The sequence below is a fragment of the Perissodus microlepis genome, chromosome 10 (assembly GCF_051167445.1).
Source record: "Perissodus microlepis isolate ML-2025 ecotype Zambia chromosome 10, ASM5116744v1, whole genome shotgun sequence".
Lineage (NCBI taxonomy): Eukaryota > Metazoa > Chordata > Actinopteri > Cichliformes > Cichlidae > Perissodus > Perissodus microlepis.
Window position 1 is genome coordinate 2,176,930 of NC_140470.1, and position 21,762 is coordinate 2,198,691.

Below are 21,762 nucleotides of genomic sequence, written 5' to 3' on the forward strand. Positions count from 1 at the left end.
TCATAGTTGTTGCATGAAGTTGTGATAGTCTGGACATGTGCAGAGGACAGATAGTGAAGGTTGGACCATTGAGGCAATCAGTTGCCTTAATTGTTTGAGGTCTAACAACAGACATTTACTAGTTGTTCTAGGGGATTAGAAAAATATAGACATAAAAGGCACAATATACTCACCAGCCACTTTGCTACATCCAACTGCTTCATTCATTTATTAATGCAAAGATCCAGTCAGCCAATAACATGGCAGCAACTCAGTGTGTTGAGGCATGTACAGATGGCTAAGGCGGTCTGTTGAAATTCAAACCAAACATCAGAAGGAGGAAGAAAGGCGATTAAAGGGACCTCCATAATTGTGGCTTTGTTGTTGGTGACAGACAGGCTGGTTCGAGTACAAACTGCTGATCCCACACGACCATCTCTACAGTTTACAGAGAAAAAGTCAGAAAAAGAGAAAATATCCAGTGATGTTTATTTTAGGTTAAAGCTGAATGGCCAGACTGTTTCTTTGTGATAGGAGGAAAACTGTAAATCAAATAACCACTTGTTTCAACCAGAAGAGCATCTCTGAATGCAAAACCCTGAGGCAGGTTGGCCACAGCAGCAGAAGACCACACGGGGTGCCATGCTGTCAGCAAAGAACAGGAAACCAAGGGTACAATTTGCGCAGGCTCACAAAAACATAGCCTAGTCTGATGAGTCTCAATTTCTGCAACCACGTGTGGATGTGGAAGTTAGTATAAATAACACGGCAGCATGAATCCACTCCGTCTTGTATGGTTCGGGCAGCTGGTGGGGATGTAATGGTGTGTGGGATAGTTTGTTAACACTTTGGCATCGTTTAAATGCCCGAACCCATCTGAGGATTGTTGCTGCCCAGCCTTTATCACCACAGTGTATCCATGTCGATAATTCACCGTGCTACAAAGCTCATATCATGTCTAACTGATTTCTTGACGAGTTCACTGCACTCAGATAGCCTTCACAGTCAATCCATTAGAGCCCTGTGGTGCTGTGGTGGAACATGTGCAGTAACTGTGAGAGGAGTTATAAAATCTCAGAGAAATGTTTCCAACACTTCACTGGTGTGAAGAATTAATGGAGTTCTGAAGGCCAAAGCCGGTCCAGCAGTATTGGCAAAGCGTTCCTAATAAAGTGTCCAGTGAGCGCATTTCTTTGTTGATGCAGATGTTTAAAGTAGCATAAACTGTAAACATGTAAATACAGAACAAACTGAACTAAAGTAAGTACAGGTTTCCATCCCGTGATACTAATTTCACTAAAAGGAAGTTAAACAGCAAATCAGATGAACGGGTCACGTGATAGCCAGAACATCAACATCACCACAGTCTTAGTTATTCAATCAATATTTATTGCTTAACTCAGTATGTATAGTAGTTACAGTCCCTGCAAGGAAGTGACTGACGCTTTGCAGCAACAGTTAATCAGCCACTTTCTGCGCACACAGAGCAGAAAGACAAAAAAAACATCAGGAAGCAATTCATTAATCACCTACAGCCCCACTGCTTACTGCACGACAGCAGTTAATGCTCGCAGGCTGTAAGAAGCTGAGCTCGATTTAAAACAATCCGTTTCCCTCTATTCCTCTCCTCAGAGTTGGAAGGTGCTTCAGTCTGAATGATTATTTTCTCGGCCTTTTCTTTCTATGATTTTTCTCTTTTATTTGTTTTTAAACAGACAACAGTCAGTAATGGTGGATTAAAGCAGATCATGTAATTATGAATACAAAGACACCCACGCAGGATCTGCAGAAGAGAATTATTGTGAAGAGCAAGAGTGTTTTAATATCTCAGGTAGTCGAATATTGTAAACAACCCAGTCAACAGATATGTTAAGTGCATAGGCTTATTGATTATAGAAACTGCTGATGATGCAGAAACACAGTGGTATGCTTGCCTGATCAGAGCCAATCCAACAGGTCACCACAGACACTCAGGCCTACTTGTCTGATAGCGGCTGCAGCGTCAGGAGCCAAAGTCATGTCAAGCTGAGGAACAAGACTCGAGCAGCTGGGACATCATTCACAGAATAACTGTAAGGCAACCATTCAGCTCTCTGAGCAGAATAACAAACAGTAGTTAACATGATGTACAGAAACAAGCTGCTCACAGGAGGACAAAAAATACAATCATTAGCTGGATTAAAAAAAAAAAGCAGCAGCCACAAGACCTGGTTGCTGTCATAGGTGTTCACACTTTTCTTTTGTTCATGTGCACATCTTTTAGAAACACGTAAAATGACAGAGCAGTTCATGCTATTGAAATGTAAGGAAGGATCTGTTTTATTAGCACAAGTATGGCCGCGTGTCTCGCTGCGGTCCCTGGATAAAGCTTCAGTTCCCTTTCGACACAACAACAACAACTCTGCTGAGAACAGCAGTGTACAACAGGAGACAGTTGCATTTGAAAACACCCTGCTTCTTTTTTGAAATTGACAACCAAGGCAGAAATTTTTAGTCTTACACATGTCATGAACACACTGGATCTAGCTTTATTTGGGAATATCATCGAGTAATAAACAAATGATTTCATATTAGTGTCAACAAGTAGTCATGCTGCTCCCACGTACAGCAGTCTTGCAGTGAAACAATCGTCTCCCTTTGTGAATGAACTACAGTCTCTTGCACAAGAGTTGCTCCTGTCATTGCACTTTAATTTAAAAGGTACTAAAAACTGTGCAAATCATACAAACACCACTCGGCTCTTCGTCTTTGGTCCTGTTGAGTCACCGTAGGCAACTTACGGTTTACAGCAGGGAGAGTTTTGAATCCGCCCTCAGCTTTCAGTGAGGTAAAGAGTGATGGCGCACGGCGGTCCCTTCTGTCCATAACACAGCCGTAAAAGCACTTAAAGATTTTGAAATGTTGCATAAAATCAAATAAAAAGGACTAATCTCTGAAATCAATCCAGGGCAGGATCATCCACACATGCACACGCTTGCTGTTGGTGGCTTCTTATTTGAAGCCTTAAAATATCACTTTTTTTTGTTTCCCATCCACAATGCAGCAGCCCCAGTATGCAGGTCAGCCATTAGAGGGGAGTAGGTTAGCCAAGATGTTTGCCAGTGCAATTTGAGGTGGAGGTGATGATGGTAGTTGAAGTGGTAGGGACTGAGGTCAAGGTGAGCGAGGGACAGTGGGGGGTCACGCATGTGGCTCCCCCACAGAGGTAGAGCCGTTGGCTTTACTTTTACTCTTACTCTTGCGGTTGAGCATGCGGCTGAGTGTGGCTGTTCGGCTCGCTCGCTCCACTGCGGCCGGAGACTCCAGGTAAACCAGGTCATTGTGTGACTGGCTCATCCCCGGGTCTTTGCGCTGGTGACGACGTCGGAAGAAGAGCTTGGCGCTCTTCTGCAGGAAGCTGCCTGTGGCAAAGAAGAGGAAAGGAAGCAGCCTGAGACATGGATAGTGTCAAAGTGACACCACTCAAGGAAACGTCATTACTACAGATAGAAAACAGGCACGAGTAGTATTGGCTTAAGCAGTAATGGAAAAACTCATTTAAAATAAACAAATCAAAAGCTAAAGCAGCAGTGGTACAGAATCGGTGTTAGTTGGAAACTGTTACTGTGAAACACTTGCTGTGGATTGGATGAAAAATGTGGCTTAAATAGCAGCAGAGCTGTAATATTGTGTTTAATCACCAGCTAACACATACTAATCTGTACCAACAGAGAGCAGCCTCATAGTCCAGCCTGGCTACAAGCACCATTCCTCTGCTTCCACACTTAAGGAGCTCCTGGGTTATCCTCAGTATCGGTGGATTAGTTTAGTCAGTACAAAACAATAGAAACTCTAAATAGTATCAAAACAAATAAATGACAAAGAAGAAAGGAGGCATTCGTGTCCTCAATTTGTAGCACACTCCTAAAGGAGAACGCAGAACAATATCAGATCTTCTCTAGATGCTTTTGGACCAAACACTTCTGGAAACTTGCCGAGGGGAACCGTCCACTGGAGGGAGCGACCCTCAGGGCCTTCGTTCTGTGTGCAATAGGACGTCTAAAAATGTGTGACACGTCGCACAACAAAAACTACAAATGACTGAGGGCGTTGTAATCAGAGATGTGTGTTTGCCGGGTTTCAGCGGTAGTGTGTCAGGCGCTAAAACTGATAAGCTCAACGGTTACAACCAGCCTGAGGAGGAGGAGGGGCTCGCAGCGGCGCTCTTCACCTGCTATGCTTCTGCAGCGTCGCAGCCAAACTGTGGAGCTGTGTCTGTGCTGCTCCGTACACACAGTCTGTCAGGTGTTGTATTTTCTTGTCAGCTTCTACATTTCCGCTCCACATTGCTTCATCGTGTGTGGATGCGTCAGGCAGCAGTTTCAGAGGAAATACGGGCAAAGTTGCTCTTCGGCGAGTAAACATCTTCTTGCGTTTCCTCTAAACTTCAGTTTGTCCATTTTTTTTTTACTGAAGCAACAGTTAGTATTTTATAGCTATGTGTTGCTTATATAGCTGATGTTTTTTACTCAAAGTTTCCTCTTGTGACAGAGAGTGAAGTGAAGGCGATACAAAAAGGTTTCTAAGAGCTTTTATGGTTTAAAGACACAAAATACTGGAGAACTCCTACATGGCTTAAAGAGTTATGATCAAGTTCCTGTGGTCCGAAAGCACCTACCAAGTGACTAATATTTCATATTGCAAGTGAATATACCGAAATATTCACGGCACTTCATCTGTGTTGTGCAGCCACAAATAAAAGACAGTCGCTGCTCAGAACAAATTAAAGGAACACTTTTTAACCGGAATATGGCATCAAGTCAGTTTAACTTCTGGGATATTGATCTGGTCAGGAAATGAAATTAACAGAGCACAAGACGGGCAACAATGAGACAGCCCCCATTTCTACCAGTGATGGGTCCAGATCTGGGAGGAGATCCCCGGGACACCATCCATCACCTCATTAGGAGCCCTGAAGTTGTCAGTCATGCCTACAAACACAAGGGGGCGCCATACAAATGACTGAGGACCATTTTGAGTTGTTCCAGTCTTCGATTTTTGGGCCGTCTTTGAATTGGTTGATCATTTTCAGTTTCATCAAACGATGCGGCACCCTTTCATCCCTAACACATTACCCAGTGTCACTAAAGATATCAGCATGATTTTTTCTCCAATCTGAGCTGATGTTTTTTCAAAGTATTCCTTTAATTTTGTGAGCTTTTTTTTGCAAACTGATTTTAGAGGAACTACAAAAGTGAATCTCACCTTGTAGAAAAACACTGTTATCTATTCTACTGCTAACAGAAACTACAGAGATTAGAATACCAAGAGTACTACAAGTAACTCATGAAGTAACTTACTCATACAATGTGTGCTTAGCACTGCTTTCCTCTAAGGTGGCAGTGATGACAGTTCGAAAAGGAAAGGTTCAAAGAGTAGAGAGGAAGCAGAAAGGAGAACACAAAGAGAGAGAGTGCATAACGAAGGAGTGGCTAACAAACCCCAAACAGCCAAAACAGATCAAGTTCTGCTTGTAAAGGCATTATTTTCCTTTTCAGGATTTTAAGGTTTAATAATACTCCTGTAAAGATTAAAAATGCATCGAGAGGTTTCTCACCTCTGCTCTTCTTGCAGCTCGCCTCAGACACACACATGGACAGTGAAGCATTGTCTTGTTCCTCGCCAGTTTGGCTCTCCCAGTCCTCCGGAGGCCGCCCTTCAACTCTGGGACCTTCCGTGGGCTCCGACATCTCTGGAGGGGTACTAGTCCCCGATGCGATCGCTGTGGTCACATCCTGAGTAGAGCTGCTCTCTGACATTGATGCGTCCATTGCTGCAGCATAACCCGCCATCATAGCCAGCTCATCATCCTGAGACAGGGGCGTCTGGGAAATAAATCACATTCCCATTAAAGCCATATTTGTTGTGGAGCTAGTGTGGAAGGCCCAGGCACAATGAAGGGTGCTAACAACATGAGAAGGCCCTCGCTGCTGCAGACAAGGCACGGGCTTCCATTTAAAATCGACTTCTCTCCTCTGACGTTATGAACCACGGGTTATGGAACAGATTAGCTTAAAAGGCACTCGAGGAATCTGACTTCCAGAGTATCAAACATGCAAGATTGGCTCCAGCTGTGCTTTTGTGCTATTTAAGCTGAATTAAGAATTAAGTGAAAAAGTACAAGTTAAAAAAAGAAAAAGGAACTCATAATTACTTTGGCGATGCCCGAGATGATGATGGTACTCTTCTTCACCGGGGACTTGAGCTTCTGTTTAGCAGACTGGTGGAGTTGTCTTATGGCGGCTTCGGCCACAGGGTCTGTCCCATTGAGCATCAACAGCTCAGTGTCGGAGGAGGACAGGGCCTTACTCACAGTGCCCCCTAACATAGACACCTGCTCGGAGACGCGACGCTCCCCCAGCTTGGGCTTGTTGACCACGGCCTTCTGGGCAGGATCTGAGGAAGCAAGAACGTGTCTCACTGTAGTTTCATTCATGTATAGGACTTTCAGAACATTCATTTTTGTCAAATTATGAAAATGACCGAGTTGAGTTGCCAACTAACCAGCATCTAATAAGCTGACTGGGGAACTGTGCTACTCTAACTTCCCTCTATTAAAAAAAACAAACAAAAAAACAACTCCTGAAGCAACTCTAACATTATATCATTTATTATACAATACAGCTGTGTAAGGAATGTGCAGCAGCCTCACAGTTTTCAGTGCTTTACCTATATTGAGTGGGAGTGGTCGACCCGGCTTGCTCTTCACCGCTGTGATCGTGGTAACCACTGTGCCACAGGGCATGACCGTGCGGTCCATCTCCACCCTCTTATTAGAGGCTGGGGTAGGAGGCTGCCAAGACCTCACCTCACTCGGCTCCAGGTAGGTAAACTGAAACACACGATTCAAGTTACTACCCAAACTACGTGTAAATGAAAACAAGAGACACGTGGAAGGAATTCATCGAAATCTGGTGATATTCAAGGAAAACATGCGATAGAAAATTAGCTTTTTAGGTCTTACGTCAGTAGTCAGTGATCCGGTCACTACATCTTTGGTCACGAGTTCAAATGTACGCTGTCCTTTGGGGTGCTTCTTCACAAGATCAAAAGGCACCAACACCTGACCAAGTGAGGACTCTGAGACAGAAAACAGCCGATTTAGCCTGCTACACAGAAACACGTGCTACGAGAGGCACGTGTGAACTACGTTAGTGGTGTGCGATACTGCATATGTTGGTATCGATCCGATACCAAGTAAATACGGGCCAGTATCGCTGATGCATCATTGAATTGCTAAATCTCAATTCATTCTCATGACCTTCAGTGTTTTTTGTGACGTTTCCTTTTTTATTATTAAATAGTTAAAACTCAGGACATAATTAGGACAAAGTTTATAATTAAATAGAAAATGCTTTATTATTAATTTTTTTAAAGAAAAATCTGAAATAAAAAGTGCTCGCAAACCAGTAAACAAAGTAAAACAAACAAGTACTGTTGAGAGACTATAATACAAAAATTACAATTAAAATTCTCAACAACAAAAACAACAACCGGTAAAAATATACATATTTGTAAACAACTTAACAACCCCCGAAGTCACGTCACGTGACAGCGCAACATCGAAACACAAGAGGGGGGAGAGCGAGCAAAGCGTGCCTGCTCTGCGCTGACACGGGAGCGGCGAGAGCGGCGACCTGGCTGTTTCCTCTTTGCCGAAACCACAGCATCGCAAACAAGAGCGGAACTTAAAGTAAAGAATCGATCTCACCAGGCTGGTATCGATCCGATACTGATGCCGACTTGGTATCGATACAGTCGATACTTGGATCGATCCGCCCACTAAACTACATGACTCTTCATTACAGTAAATGCAACACAAGCATCGACAGGTAAGTGGCCATGGCAGAGTTTTTCTTACTCTCTGGAGGATGTCCATCGTTCATCAACTGAATATTGAGCTCCTTCGATCGTCCATTCAGTTCACTGGTGAGAGAAGAATATTTTACATGTATGTGAACGGTGTTGTTCATCAGAACCACCTGCGATGGGGTCAGCGTTCACACTTACAAAATAAACGGCTGGTCCCAGGCAGGACTCGTCGTGTTCTTCGAAACAGAAGTGTTGAACCTCTGAGGAGGATCATCTAACTGCAGCACACACAGAGGATTCATGCTGCCTGCGAACACAAAGTGTCATCCAAGAGCTGACTTTAAAGCTTTCTTTCTTTTTTTTTGTGGTCAGCCACTTCCACTCCCTCACTCTAATGGATAAACACGGGATCACTTCACAGAGTATATATGATGAATTATGCAGAGATTAGAGGAGGCTAAATGAGCACACATTTTCTTAAGCACTTATATGAATTTTAGTGGCCACAAGCTGTGAATCAGACGCCTCACAGATAAGATTCAGTGCTTTGCAATACAAATTATTAAACAACAATTAAAACAACACAAATGAATAAAACGACATAAAAGCCTGCACGACCGTAAAAACCCAGCAGACAGTGACTGATTTTCAATAAAAGGAAGGAAGACGTATATAGTGAAGTGTCAAATGCTGTGTCATGTCTCTGCTGTGCAATATTAAGAGTCAGACCGAATGCTTTAGGGGACGTCTGCAGCCCCGACAACTGCTGACTCACACTCAGAGAATGACTCATCACAGGAACTACCCAAACAAAGTTGTTGTGGGTGGTCTAAGACTTCATTACTGGACAATCGTGTTAACAGCCTATCATCAGCACAATCTATCAAATGCTCTCTGGCCTCATACATGACCACACCCTGGTACTTTGTTTATGTGCAGGTCTGTACCACCACGCTGGGTGTTGTCTTACTGTTGTGGGTGTATTATTAATATACTGCCATCATTGTTTAGCTTTGACCAGTGGATTACCTAAAATGGAGGGGTGGGAGTGGGGGGGGGCCCTTGTCATGCAGCGTTGGCAAAGTAAATATCAGCCATGCTGGAAGCACAGTCCCACTGCTGCTGATTCATTACCAAAGTCAGCTACCCGCGAAACAACCTTCTCATTACATCGTCGTGGTAATGCAAATAAAGAGCGGGCAGTTAAACACTGCAAACGGTGCGTGCAGTCTGATGAAAGCAGCTAATTCAACTTTAGAATAGATGTCTTTAAAAAAAGTCCTTTTGATAAAAATACAAAGTCAACACGGCGGGCGTAGGATTCTTTGTTTGTAACATATATTGAAGCTCATGTTTCTCCGCAGCTTAGTGTGCAGGACCCAAGGTAAATATTATCTGTTAATAGAGCGCTTCTGAATGAGTTTACATAGCTGGTACACAGATAACCAGCGCAGTTATTATTTTTCTTATTACTACTTTACTGGCACTCCTGCTGATGACGCTAATGCTTTTAACATAACAGAACCTCTTTGTTTTAGACACGCTGTACTTGGACCTAAACGTCGCCGTTAGCATAGGAAACATCGTCAGCTTGAAAAATTCAGAATTAACATTAATTTATAAGCAGACACACGACCGACCTGCAGCATCTTCCTCCTGGGTGAGTGTGACTCGGATGTTTTTCACCAGCAGCTTCCACTCATGGGCGCGTGGGGGCTTTGGGGGCGATACCACTTTATTCTGGCTTTCCTATTGGCGAGAGCATGCAGTGAGTACATACATAAACCTACAGCACAGATTTAGTGAGCGCAGCATTACGAGCCGTACTGGAAGCACGTAAACGAGCAGAGGCCTAAGTATGCTCGTGTCTTTAAACGAGAAGCGTCTTCATGTTTGAACAAGGACTCTCTGCAACACGACCCCGTTTCCACTTTCACATGTTGATCATTTGCATTGGCCTTTCTATGATCAGGGAGAATTTGCATCAGAAGCACCTCTGATGAATTTGCATTACAAGTACATTTAATGGTGGATTTGCATTACAAACAGGCATCATCTACAGACAAAAGTGATTTGTTTTTGGTCATTTAAATAGCAGCGCATCTGATGAGCTTAATGCTTAAATAGCTTCAAAGCACTAGAGATTTATTTTAACCAGCATGCAAATCTATATGGTTGTTTTATATTACGGCTAAAACTGCCGGCTAATTGATCTTGAACATTTTAAATGTTACGCCATAGAGCGACTATTTAATTTCGTAAACCACAAAATTCAAATCATCTGGAAATTAGGAGAACTTTGGGGTCCGATGACCAGATATATAAATGTCAATAATATCAACTTTTTTGATCAGAGGAAAGGAAATTCCTCTGATCAAAATAAGAGTTAATCCCACTGCCTCTCATGTAACTCACAACTATATTTGGACCAAAAAAGAAAACTTGTCATCCTGTATCAAGTAAGATCTAATCAGAAACACATGAAACAGCATCATGTGATGGTGGGTTGTGAATAATAACCTTTTTAATGCATGTGAACATAATAACCTTCAGTGAATCAATGCTGCTTTAGATGAGCATTATTTCAGGTTGCAACAAGAAGCAGTAAGAGCGCAAACCACAGCCAAGGAACTGGCCCTCTGGGCAGCATTACTTTTAAAGGAATCATAATGTATTTTGTATATCTTCATACTTCTTTGTTATTTATTTTTTAAACTTTTATAGAGCTTTTAGTGCAGTAAAAGTCAGATAATGGCAACATGAATGACGTTTATTGATCATACAAACATTATGTATGAGTAGGTTATGAATAATAACTATTGATTTGCAAATAACTGGACATAAATATAAAACATTATACTACAGCATATTTCAACCTAACCAGGCAGCTCGTTCTCTTTCTCTTGACAGTTCTGTCTTTAACACACCTTGGTTCAGCTTGAAAGAAAGGCAGGTGTGAAATGTAAACATGAGATCAGAGGTGAAGCGTGACACTGTGATGCAAACTATAATGTGATATTTCAAATCTCCATATACTGGTATCATTTTCTAAACTTACCAATACAAACACAAGCAGTAGTTTCTAAAGATAAAAGACATTTTACGACAGTTTGAAAAGGTCACAGGTCATATTTAGAAAGCTCATACGTGCCTATATGTTCTGAATATAACAACTGCTTTAAGAAACATAGTTTTAAATAGCATAATTATCACTTTGACCCTAAAGGAGAGGTCAGAGTTCAAACACCACACTTGTAGGAATCGTAGTTTCTAAGATGAATTCTCCACTAATAAATCATAAAATTGTTTTGTGTGAGTCTGGAGCGTTCGCACGACCCGCTCTACACCCCGGCTGTCACGTTTACAGACAAAATGACACAAACACTACCAAAACCAAAACCCTCTCTGGTGGAAGTAATTATGAGTCTGGCAGCCTTACATCAGACGTGACTCGTTCGCTCACCTTGACCTCTGAGGCCTGAGCGGGCCTGCAGCTCAGCAGCACAGAGGGATGCGACACACACAAAAGCTGCTTCAGCTGCTCCTTTATGGCTGCATTGTCCTGACAGAAAGAGATTATTCCACATTACATACCTCATATTAATCGAGTAAAACTAGAAATGTAAAGTTCTATTTGGTGATAAAACAAATGTCAATTGTTTTAATTCCGTTTTTATTGGTTTCTAAATGGTTCGACTACTGTTTGATAATGAAACTAATGAATCTTCCTCTCCACGTCCTCGTTTGTGACTAAACACGTTGATGTAACAAAAGAACATGAAGAAATAAACAAAGTGATTTCTATGAAGGCTGTCTGTCACACACACAATTTCTTTATATTTTGGTACAGCGAAACATTTCTTCCCATGTTAGTGTGTGGCGTATCCTTTGGTTAGATTTATACATCTGCGATTCTGCTGCTTTAACATTACCTGAGTGAAAGCGGGCATCACCTGAAGCTCCTCCACCTCTAGATGAGACACTTCCCAGCTTACCTTGACCTTATCTTCAGCTTCCTGCATGTGTAGATGAAGCTGGGGAAGAGAAAATAAAGAGCTGCCCTATGACTCATCCAGTACTCATCAAATTCACAGAAAGATGAACTAAAACTGATTCTCTGGAGATGAAGCGATACACCAAACATGGAGCAGCTCAGTATGTGAGGTGGGCGTGGAGGAACGAAATCAGCGCAGTGTTTCCCGCACAATTCTATTTGTGTTGCAGCCGGTGGTGAGTGGGTGGTGTGCATACCTACGCTTTGTGAAAGGGGTCATATTATGCAAAATCCACTTTTACATTTTTTAAACATAATTTGCAGTTCTCCAGACTAAAGAGGCATAAAGGATGCTCCGTTTGCAGTTTTCCCTTTCTCCTTGGATCGCAGCGTCTCCCTCTATGAGCCCATCAGATTTGCAGCGGGTTATGATAAGCAACCTCAATGCTCCTCTCCAACCCTCGGTAATAAATCAATTATATCTGAATGCAACCAAGTCCCCAATAAAGCTTATATTTTTCTGTTTGTCTTATCACAAATAGTACAACTCGAACAACAATGACGCTGTGAGACAAACTCGCCCTATTAGGATGAAAGTATCACTTTTAAGCCATTTCAAAGCGGTCTGTACATAATGCTTAATCCAGAGTTTATGTTCCACGATGCCATGCAGCTACATGACCATACTTGGAAGTTAAAAAGAACAGCTGTTCTGGGATTTTTAATGTGCAAAACAGGTGCTCACAGGAAAAAAAGCCACAGCATGTGATCAAATAGTCTTTCCTGTTCCTAACATGGTGAAATGACATGAACTACGTACATAATAAGAGACAGTCAAATGTTCACAATTCTGAGAAAAAGAAAAAGTGCTTCCTTTCTTATCTGTTAGCGGAGAAAAGGGAAGGAGAAAATGCTGTTCCCGAAGCGCCATCATTCGATTCACAAAAACAAACAACACGACTGACAAGGAACACATCTCGCACCTTTTATCTTTTGAAATTTTATTGATGCGTTAAACACTAATCACCACTCGCCAATCTGCTAATCTATATTTCTTTATTTAAATTTCAGCCCCAGATCAAAGTGGCGCTTTTCACCTATTTGTCCTTGTTCATACAGCCTACATAACAAAGTTAAGTAGCCTTTTATAAATGCATAACTCTCCTTTATACGTTTTACTTCAAAACATGTTCCAAGAAAAGCTTTTTAAGGAAGACATGTTTTATCTGCTGGGTGATCAACTGAATGCGCTGTTCTTATTGGCTGCTTTCCATCACTCATCAGACCTCTTCTGGAAAGGGGTGTGGCCTGCAGCAGTACTCTTTAATATAAACAACCTGCTACCTTATACCAGTGGCACAAAGTACAAAGTACAGAACACTTCAATTGTTAAGTGCATTGTGACAAATGAATAACTGAAACACATATTTAGCTGCCTTTTCTGTCTCACTGCAGTCTGCAGCTGGCTCTCTTATGACCGGCAGACTTTACAGGGTGAGATCACCATGAAAAGCATAAAAATATTTTTGGTTTATTATGAAACTGTAGCAGGCAGAGATGATAATGGGAAACACTGCAAATGACTCTTGTAGGATTTTAGTCCCTTACCTGAACGTAAATAACATACAATCAGTGTGTTACGCTGACACCACTAATGACAACATTAGACCAAGTTTTTCTTAATTTATTGACTAACAAAAGAGAAATGCTACTTGCTTAAGAAAACTAGGGACTCTTTTCCACATCTGTTAACCTTTTCCAAACTGAAGTCTTTGGATGCCATTACATTTCTAATGGGATTCATATGGCCAGTGTGATGTGAAATCAGGAGTAAGGAATGATTTCCCAGAGCACGCTGTAATTAGAATGTGATGCTTTTTGCTGGTTGTATAACACTAACTACACAAATGCAAATCTGAAGTGAAGGAATAATCTCTGCTTTTGAAATGAAGCCATGGCAGCTCCATATAGGCAAAGGTACAAAGGTGTGACATCACACTCCATCTACTACAGATCATCACTGGTGAGTATTTCATTATGAGGCGTGTCATACTGCCGTGTCCCTCATCAGGCCACGTGATACAGTAGTGCATTTAAAGACAAAGTACACTCAGCAGCACACCTTAATGTAGTGACCGTGTTATTATGTCCATTAAATGCCTCTGTTCCACATGCCCATGCACTCCTATCATGAGCCACGAGTATTCTAGCTTGGATCTGAGTCAAAAGCTAAAAAACGCTCCAGTGGACGGATGGAAACATTTGAATAAGCTCTCTGATTTTTCCAGACTAAGCTGAAACAGTGGGAGTGAAAAAGACAGACAAAAGGCTTCCTTTATGTCCCTGAAACAACGACTAACCCACAACCAAAACAAAACCTCCTCAACACCTGACTTTAGCTTCCAAACCTCTCACACTCAGGTTGTATTTATAGCACAATTACCTCAATGGAAAAGCATGTTAATTAGTTTAGAAATAGCCTTAATACAGTTGCATTAGCTTACATAGACACAAGCAGTTTTTGCATTTCTGAACATGTAAATATGAACCTAAAAGCAGGAGAAAGCCTCCGGACACGACCCATTACACATGCCAACATATCAACTTTGGCTCCAATTTATTTCAAAATGCTAGAGGAGTCTAAAAATGCTAGAGGAGCGTTAGGAAAGGCTGAAGGTGAGCTGCAGGACTCCATTTAAGAGATCAACGCAGACAGTTTTGATAATGACAAATCAAGCAAATCACAGCAATTTCCAGGTACAAACGAGGGAGTCTTATTTGGATCATAACTTCATCAGTTCTATATGGAAACAGGCCTCAAAGGGATGTTAATGAGCTGTTTGGGACATCTGCCAAGGAAGGAAAGATACCCCAACCATTTAATCTAATACTGCTGCCTGCAGTGAGCCAATGCTGGGCAGCACATCATGTTCAGTAAAAGCTCCCATTAAACTAAATCACTACGACTTCCAACAGATTTAACTCTACAGTCTAACTGTTACAGACATATTTTACAAAAGGAAATCAACAGTGTTATTTTCCTTGCAGTCTAAGACTTCACAAATTTAGAGTATTTACCTGCAGCTCCAATGGAGCTATACACACAGTATATTTACAAGGATCTGCTGTAGCCATGGCTGTCGAGGCAGTGCCCAGAGAGAACTGAAGCTTCTCCCCAACCACACAGCAGGAAGCGGCCTGTTGGGAGGACAAGGTGAGGCATTAGTTTAATGTAAAACTCCAGAGAATACTGGAATTAAGGCAGTGACAGCATTTGCATGCTACTCATGTGGTTATACCATTTGAATGCAATTCAAATAGAAAGTAAGCCCAGAATTTTCACTGAACTAAAAGGTGCTGTATGTGAATGCATGTGTGATGCTTCATTGATAATGCATTCATGTGGTTTACTTTAAACCAGAATTATTGCCTTGCAGTTATAAGTTTGCATCAACCAAGCTGAAGTTTACATATCTGTCCAAATATTCTCCACATCAATATCTCACCAAGTATGACCTCCCCTTCTGCTCCTGAGCTATGAGGTTCAAATAGGACCCCAAAGTGCTTCTGCAAAACATCATAGAATATCTTTTTACATCCATCCATCTTCCTAAGAGCTCATTCAATCCATGTTTGAGATTTGGCCATAGCATATTCCATCTGACTTTGGGTGACAAGCAGGGTACACCCTGGACACGTCAGCATATCCAATCCGAGCAAATACATGCAAATGCTACACAGAAAAGCTTCTGTGTGCTTTGTGACATGACCTTTAACTATCAAAATCAAATTAGTCAATTGTTAAGTCGACGTTAGAGGATAAAGGTAAGACGAGACAAACCAAAAGTATAATCTCAGCAGCAGTAGCCAGTGATGGGCAGAAGTCCCAGTTAAACCAGAGCAATGTGCTAACATACTGACTTTGCATAAAACTGACCCAAAACTGACATTTGCTTCAGGACAACTTCACTTTGAACTCTGAAAGGAAGGAAAAGAAGAACAACTCTGATAGATCCCAAAGGCATCAAGAAGTATAATTATCTGTGATCTCTAGTTGAATGAATGACATGCAACCTGAACTGAGTATCAGAGGTAGTTTAAGCTTTAGAAACATATTTACTCAGCAAATTAACTCTGATTTCAGCAAAGACTGCATGTCTTTGACATAAGTACAGTATTAGAGGAAAGCTAAACATAACCATAGGTGCTGGTGTATTTCTGGCTGCCTGCTCCTCCTTAGTGCTGAGCGTGACAGCTTTATAAGCTTCTTACACACACACACAACACACACACAGTGTGTGGTAAAAATAAACCTCTGCTCATTAAACTCCCTAGACTCCATAGAGTACCTGGTATTTTGGTCTATATCTCAACGATCACAAAGAAAGGAGTGAGTTTGCATTTAATCTCTGCAAAGCCACAAAAGTAGTGAGCAGTGTGTCCCTGTCTGACCTCCCAAGTTACAGTTTCTAGTTATACTTTCTAACACAGGTTGGCAAAAATGGGCAAACACTCTGTATGACTAATAAGTGCATCATGGTTTATTCAAGTATAGTTTACGGTAATTAACAACCATATTTGCTGCTGATAAAATATTAAGTAGATTAGTTTGTCAACATTTAAATTTACTGAGAAAAGCCTGTAGTAACGTTGGAAAGTCGACAAGTCAGTGCTTGTCTGTCATAAACAGTGCAAAGGTGTTTTCCAGTGTAAGAATATGGAGTGAGTACCTTGTTGCCGGCAGACTTCTGAAAGCTGGAGACCCTGCTAAGCGTGAGATCTGAAGCCTCCAGACCATCCTCTTCAAATGCCAGCAGAACAGCACCCTGAAAGAGACAGGGCAGAAACTTTAAAACAACAAACACCTACTCAAAGTCTTGCAGACTCGGCGAAATGTTGCCAAGGAATCAAAATTATCTGGGCTTGCACGACATTGGCAGCGTCAATCCAAATGCAGGAAGGTGGAGAGTTTACACTACAGTGTCTCTAATATCAAACTGAGGGTTATGATTTAAAAAAAAAAAAGGGGGGAATTTCTTTACAGCACACATGAGGAGATTTTATAACCATGTCGCATTATATGCTACACTTTTATTGAAGTCATCTGCCCCACAGTACAGCATTGGCTTGGTGGTCATGAGACTCACCTTTCGCTTCCTTGCTTCGTCATTCAAAGCTATGCACCAAGCTCTTCTCCACTGACTCTTCCAGCTTTTCAGTGACAGCGCCCATCCCAGCAGAGCGGCGGCTTCCTCCTCCTCTGTCGCAGCATTGTCCCCTTCTGCTGCTCCCTGCTTATTTCCTATAAGTCTATGTTGGAAATACTGTACGAAATACAGTATAAGAGTAACCAGGGAAGCGATAAACAACGTGACCATACATAGCCACTGCGGATCCTCCAACCCAAAATATGAACTGGAACTTTCTGGGTCGGACATTCTTCGGGAAAATGATCGATAATCTGAGTTTAACACACCGGTTCCTCTGGGAATTTTCCTGCCAACCTCATGTTATGTATTTAATTAAGGAACGGTGGAATCAATAAATTCAATCGCCCAAAAATGATAAGAAGACAAATATCCACCTCCAATACAAATTCTGCTTATCGTTATCCATGCTTCAGTGCTGCCATACAGGGCTTCCAAACTACGCAAGCTGGTTGTGGAAAGCTAAACCATTGTCAAAAAACTAAAGGTAGCCTGCGTACAAATAAACCTGCAGAATAGCCCACTCCTCCTCTCATTGAATACGATTGTTAGCTTAGTAAGCTAATTTTCGCTACGGCTCGTTAACTAGCTATTCTTCGTTAGCTACTAAGCCGTAAAAGTTTGCCAAAACGGACTTATGCCCGAGCTTCGTGCTCATACTCCAACAGACGATATCCAGATAAAGAGTAACATTCCCGGGAAAACATCCTGCAGGAGAAGAGTGCAGCCTGACCCGGTGGACTACTTTCAGTGTGACTGTACAAAGTTATCGCTTCCAGACGGATATGTGGCACAAACTGTAACTCCCAGAATGCACAGCGACATTTGTGAGACGTTTGTTGTTGTCGAGACCTCGAGGGAACTAAAGCTTTTTTCCATGCTGAAGATGCAACTGGGCTTTTAGGATATTGTTTTTATTAGCATTAAGCTATTATACGATTAGTTTAGTCCATGTTTAAGTCGAAATCAACGGAAAACAAATCCGAGCTGGTATTTTGAACTACACGACTTCCCGTAGCTCGTCCTGTTGTCCACCACTTCCTGTCTTGTTCTTAATCTGTTTGTAGTAGTAAACAATTAGCTAGCTTGCGTTTGCTACAATGTATCAACGCTCAGTGAGCACGACTGTTATGTGGAGGTTGCGTATTATCGATTAAAACCCTGTTTTGTATTTTAATATACAATAACACACTGGATTAGATATTTCACGCCGATTTGTGAATGTAAACAGTATACCTTCGTCATCTACCGTGGTCTAGCTGCTATACAGTAGCTATCGTCGCTGAACTCGACTCCTGCTCTTCGTTAACAGACATAATTAGACATTCGCGATGAATTGTCGCTCGGAAGTTCTTGAAGTAACTGTGGAGGCGAGACAGGTTGAAGAAGCTATGTTAGCTTTGCTGCACACAATTTTGCTGCACCGGAGCACCGGGAAATTTCACTACAAAAAGGAAGGCACCTACTCCATCGGCACTGTGGGCACACAGGACATCGACTGTGACTTCATAGATTTCACCTTTGTCAGGGTGTCCTCAGAGGAGCTGGAGAGGATGATCAGGAAAGCGGTGTCTGAATTCAAGGTGATTGTCTGTTTTAACGCGTGATTTCTGACTCTCGTGTTGTGAGGCCTGTACTTTCAGCTGTGCTTTTGTTGCAGGATGCTTTGAGCAACTCGGGCAGCGACGGCATGGGACAGATCTCCCTGGAGTTCTACCAGAAAAAGAAGTCTCGCTGGCCTTTTTCTGACGAGTGCATTCCTTGGGAAGTGTGGAGCATCAAGGTGAATGTGGTCAACCTGGCCAATGAGCAGGAGAGACAGATCTGCAGGGAGAAAGTGGGTGAGAAGCTGGGTGAGAAGGTGATCAACGTCGTTGAGGTCATAAATCGCCACGAATACCTGCCAAAGATGCCCACCCAGTCAGAAGTGGACAATGTGTTTGACACCACTCTTAAAGATGTTCAGCCATACCTTTACAAAATCACATACCAGATCACTGACTCACTGGGCACTTCTGTTAGCACCACTATGAGAAGGCTGATTAAGGATACACTAGCATTGTGAGAGAAAATATTTATGGTGTGGATCTTTCATATGTTTATGGTCCTGCTGTCATTTCTTTTCTATGTTTTGTCAGCTATACAGCGGAACAACGAGGCAGTGTCAGTATAATGGTGTTCTAATGTCTTTGTTGTGCTTCTGGTATCATTTGTACCTTAAGAGACTGAATTATGTAATCTTCATTTTAACAATCTCTTGCTTGTGCAAGCTTTCCCTTTTCTCTCATACACACTAGCAAATAACCGTGTTTATCAGTTTGATTCCTTAAAATGTTCTCTTCTTGATAATGTCATCAGTGCATTACTGTAAATTTTGAATAACAATAAATGTTTACTTTAATTACAGCCACAGCTCTTGACGCGAAACATTGCTTCCATATTATCACACTGGATCAGTGTAAAAAGTTTTATGCAAAAGATCTGGCAGAGTTTGGGAACAGATTTCCTCATCTGTGTGAAAACTTCCTCTCTGCACAGTTTCATGGAGAGTATGACCTTCCACATGGGGAAGGAGAGTATGACCTTCCACATGGGGAAGGACAGGATTTCCAGTTTGCCACTTTTCCAAATTAAAGCAAACACTTCCTAAGTTCACTCCCTTGTTTCCAGCCAGAAACTGCCACCATGGCCTGCACTTTGAAAAACATCCCTCTGTTTTCAGGATAGTCTGCTTGCCAAGAGGAAAACAACATGTGTGTGAATACATTAGGTCAACATGTACATTGGGTATAATTATCTGTTCTCTAGTTTGAGGGGACAAGGTGTAGAACATATTCAAAAGCATTAATCACTGAATCCCTGTACAGTACTGTGAAAGTATTTGGCCTCAGTTTTTAAATGATGATTTCATTTATTAAGGGAAAAAAATCAACATACCTGGTCCCATGTGAAAGAGTAATTGCTCCTTCTTGCCTCATATTGAATCAATTAACTGTAATTAGCCACATTTTTGGGAAAAGTGAGTTCAACTTCAGTATCCACACCCGGGTCTGTTCAATCTAGAAATCACTGGAAGATTTGCATCCGTTACATCTTCCATAAAACAAGCAGTATTTCATAAAAAGAACATCACGCCAACAGTCAAACATGGTGGTAGTGTGATGGTCTGAGGTTGCATTAGTGCTTCAGGACCTGGATACCTTGCCATGAATTTGTGCCCTGCAAGCTTAAGCACAAGTGGGTTATCAAGCTGGAAAAAGAAACGTCGGCATGTCTGAAAAAAATAAAAAAATCTTGCTGTTCATGCTCATAACCAATCCAGTGTGGCTGAAATAAAACAATTCTGCAAAGAATTGTCAAAAATTCCTCCATAGTGATGTGAAAAACTCATCAAAAGTCACGGCAAACATTTGGTTGCAGTTCCTGCCGCCAAGGGTGGCACAACCAGTTATTAGTTTAGGAAGCAATTATTTTTTTCACACAGTGACAGGTAGGTTTGGATAGCTTTTTTTTTTTAAGCATTACAAATCATCACTTAAATACATTTTGTATTTACTCAGACTGTCTTTGTCTAATATTCAAAATTGTTTGATGATCTCAAAATCTTGTAAATGCGACATATGCAAGAAACTAAAATCAGGAAAGGGCCACCTACTTGCTTTTAAGTTGAGGTTTTGTGCAGTAAATAAATATCAGAATTCCCAACTTCATTGCGTTCGTAATGCTGAAAGTACTGCAGTGATGAGCGGATCAATCAGTCAGCCAGCTGGCAGACAAGTAATTTGCAATACCTATGAGTTTTCTCAAACATTTCCACTCTTGGCTTGTCAAATGGCAAAACAACGACCTCTGTTCTAGTTTTGTAGCATTTGACTGAATCTGAGCAGAGAATATAGCCCTCTACACGTCTGTCAGCAGTCACAATAAACGCTAGTGATGTGGTTCTACTGGCAGCCATATATACCCCTGCCACAACATATGTTTGACAGGTTATGTGGTATGTTTCAGATCAAGAGCTGTTTCTCATCTTTCCATTATATTTCTATTCCCATCATTTTGCTACACGATAATCTCATGAGTCCAAAGATTTTTTTTTAAATTTTGGTTTGTTTTTTTAGAAGTCTGCAAGAACTTTCGCATGTTTTCTGACAAAGTTAATCCGGCCTTCCTGGTCTTGAGTGTACTTTGACAAAGATACGCACACCTTCTCAAGAGTTTTACAGACTTGGTTAGATGTGAAGAAGTTTTTCCAAAGTGAGAAAAACAAAACCTCTGTGATCACCCCTTCAGTAGCCTTCCTGGCCTTTTGGTGTTGCTGAGCTGAACAGTGCATTCCTTCCCTAAAGTTTTTGCTCTTTCTGAAAGTTTTCTTTTTGTTTGATTGTTTTGTCAGCCTAATGCTTTCACTTGGTCCTAACAGTGAGAGTTCCACTTAACAACTACTAAATGCAAGGTCATCACAGACCAGCTTAGCCATGGAATAAAGAGGGAACAGGCCTTACCTGGTCATCAAACTGCTTGTCAACAGTCTAATTATTTTGAAAACTATTTAAAAGCGGTGCTACATATAATTCAAAATCAGTTAATACTCTACTTTTGTTAAAACCTTTAAATTAAAGTCTGCATTAGTCACATTGCAGCCATTTGATTTGATATTCACTGGGGAGGTGTACAAAGGTAAAAAAATTGTGCCGTTGTCCAAATGCTTGTACATAAGTATTTGGAATCCAC

General features: G+C 41.5%; 2 protein-coding genes across 3 annotated transcripts; one reads left to right on the plus strand and one right to left on the minus strand.

Moving 5' to 3' along the window:
- Positions 1–1,347: 1,347 nt before the first annotated feature.
- On the minus strand, positions 1,348–17,524 carry c2cd2 (C2 calcium dependent domain containing 2). 2 transcript variants are annotated; one of them, XM_084941444.1, is made up of 14 exons: positions 16,972–17,524; positions 16,555–16,650; positions 14,903–15,022; positions 11,763–11,864; positions 11,294–11,392; positions 9,471–9,579; positions 8,029–8,137; positions 7,880–7,944; positions 6,983–7,098; positions 6,688–6,850; positions 6,173–6,414; positions 5,576–5,843; positions 5,319–5,349; positions 3,199–3,380 (listed from the first exon to the last, which is right to left on the minus strand). In XM_084941444.1, the coding sequence occupies exons 1-14, from the start codon at positions 17,260–17,262 to the stop codon at positions 3,296–3,298; spliced, it is 1,896 nt and encodes a 631-aa protein (XP_084797570.1). In that variant the 5' UTR covers positions 17,263–17,524; the 3' UTR covers positions 3,199–3,295. The 2 variants fall into 2 exon arrangements, with proteins under 2 accessions (XP_084797569.1, XP_084797570.1); XM_084941443.1 differs by lacking the exon at positions 5,319–5,349 and having other exon boundaries at positions 1,348–3,380.
- An 838-nt stretch (positions 17,525–18,362) lies between these two features.
- atg101 (autophagy related 101) lies at positions 18,363–19,437 on the plus strand. Its single transcript, XM_084941445.1, has 2 exons — positions 18,363–18,614; positions 18,692–19,437. The coding sequence occupies exons 1-2, from the start codon at positions 18,363–18,365 to the stop codon at positions 19,094–19,096; spliced, it is 657 nt and encodes a 218-aa protein (XP_084797571.1). The 3' UTR covers positions 19,097–19,437.
- Positions 19,438–21,762: the final 2,325 nt, after the last annotated feature.

Coding starts and splice junctions, on each gene's coding strand:
- atg101 (XM_084941445.1), top strand. CDS start 18,363: ATGAATTGTCGCTCGGAAGTTCTTGAAGTAACTGTGGAGGCGAGACAG. Junction 18,615..18,691: donor AAGCGGTGTCTGAATTCAAG/GTGATTGTCTGT, acceptor CTTTTGTTGCAG/GATGCTTTGAGCAACTCGGG.
- c2cd2 (XM_084941443.1), bottom strand. CDS start 17,262: ATGTCCGACCCAGAAAGTTCCAGTTCATATTTTGGGTTGGAGGATCCG. Junction 5,844..6,172: donor TCATCTCGGGCATCGCCAAA/GTAATTATGAGT, acceptor TTTATTTCCCAG/ACGCCCCTGTCTCAGGATGA. Junction 3,381..5,575: donor GAGCTGCAAGAAGAGCAGAG/GTGAGAAACCTC, acceptor TCTTTGCCACAG/GCAGCTTCCTGCAGAAGAGC.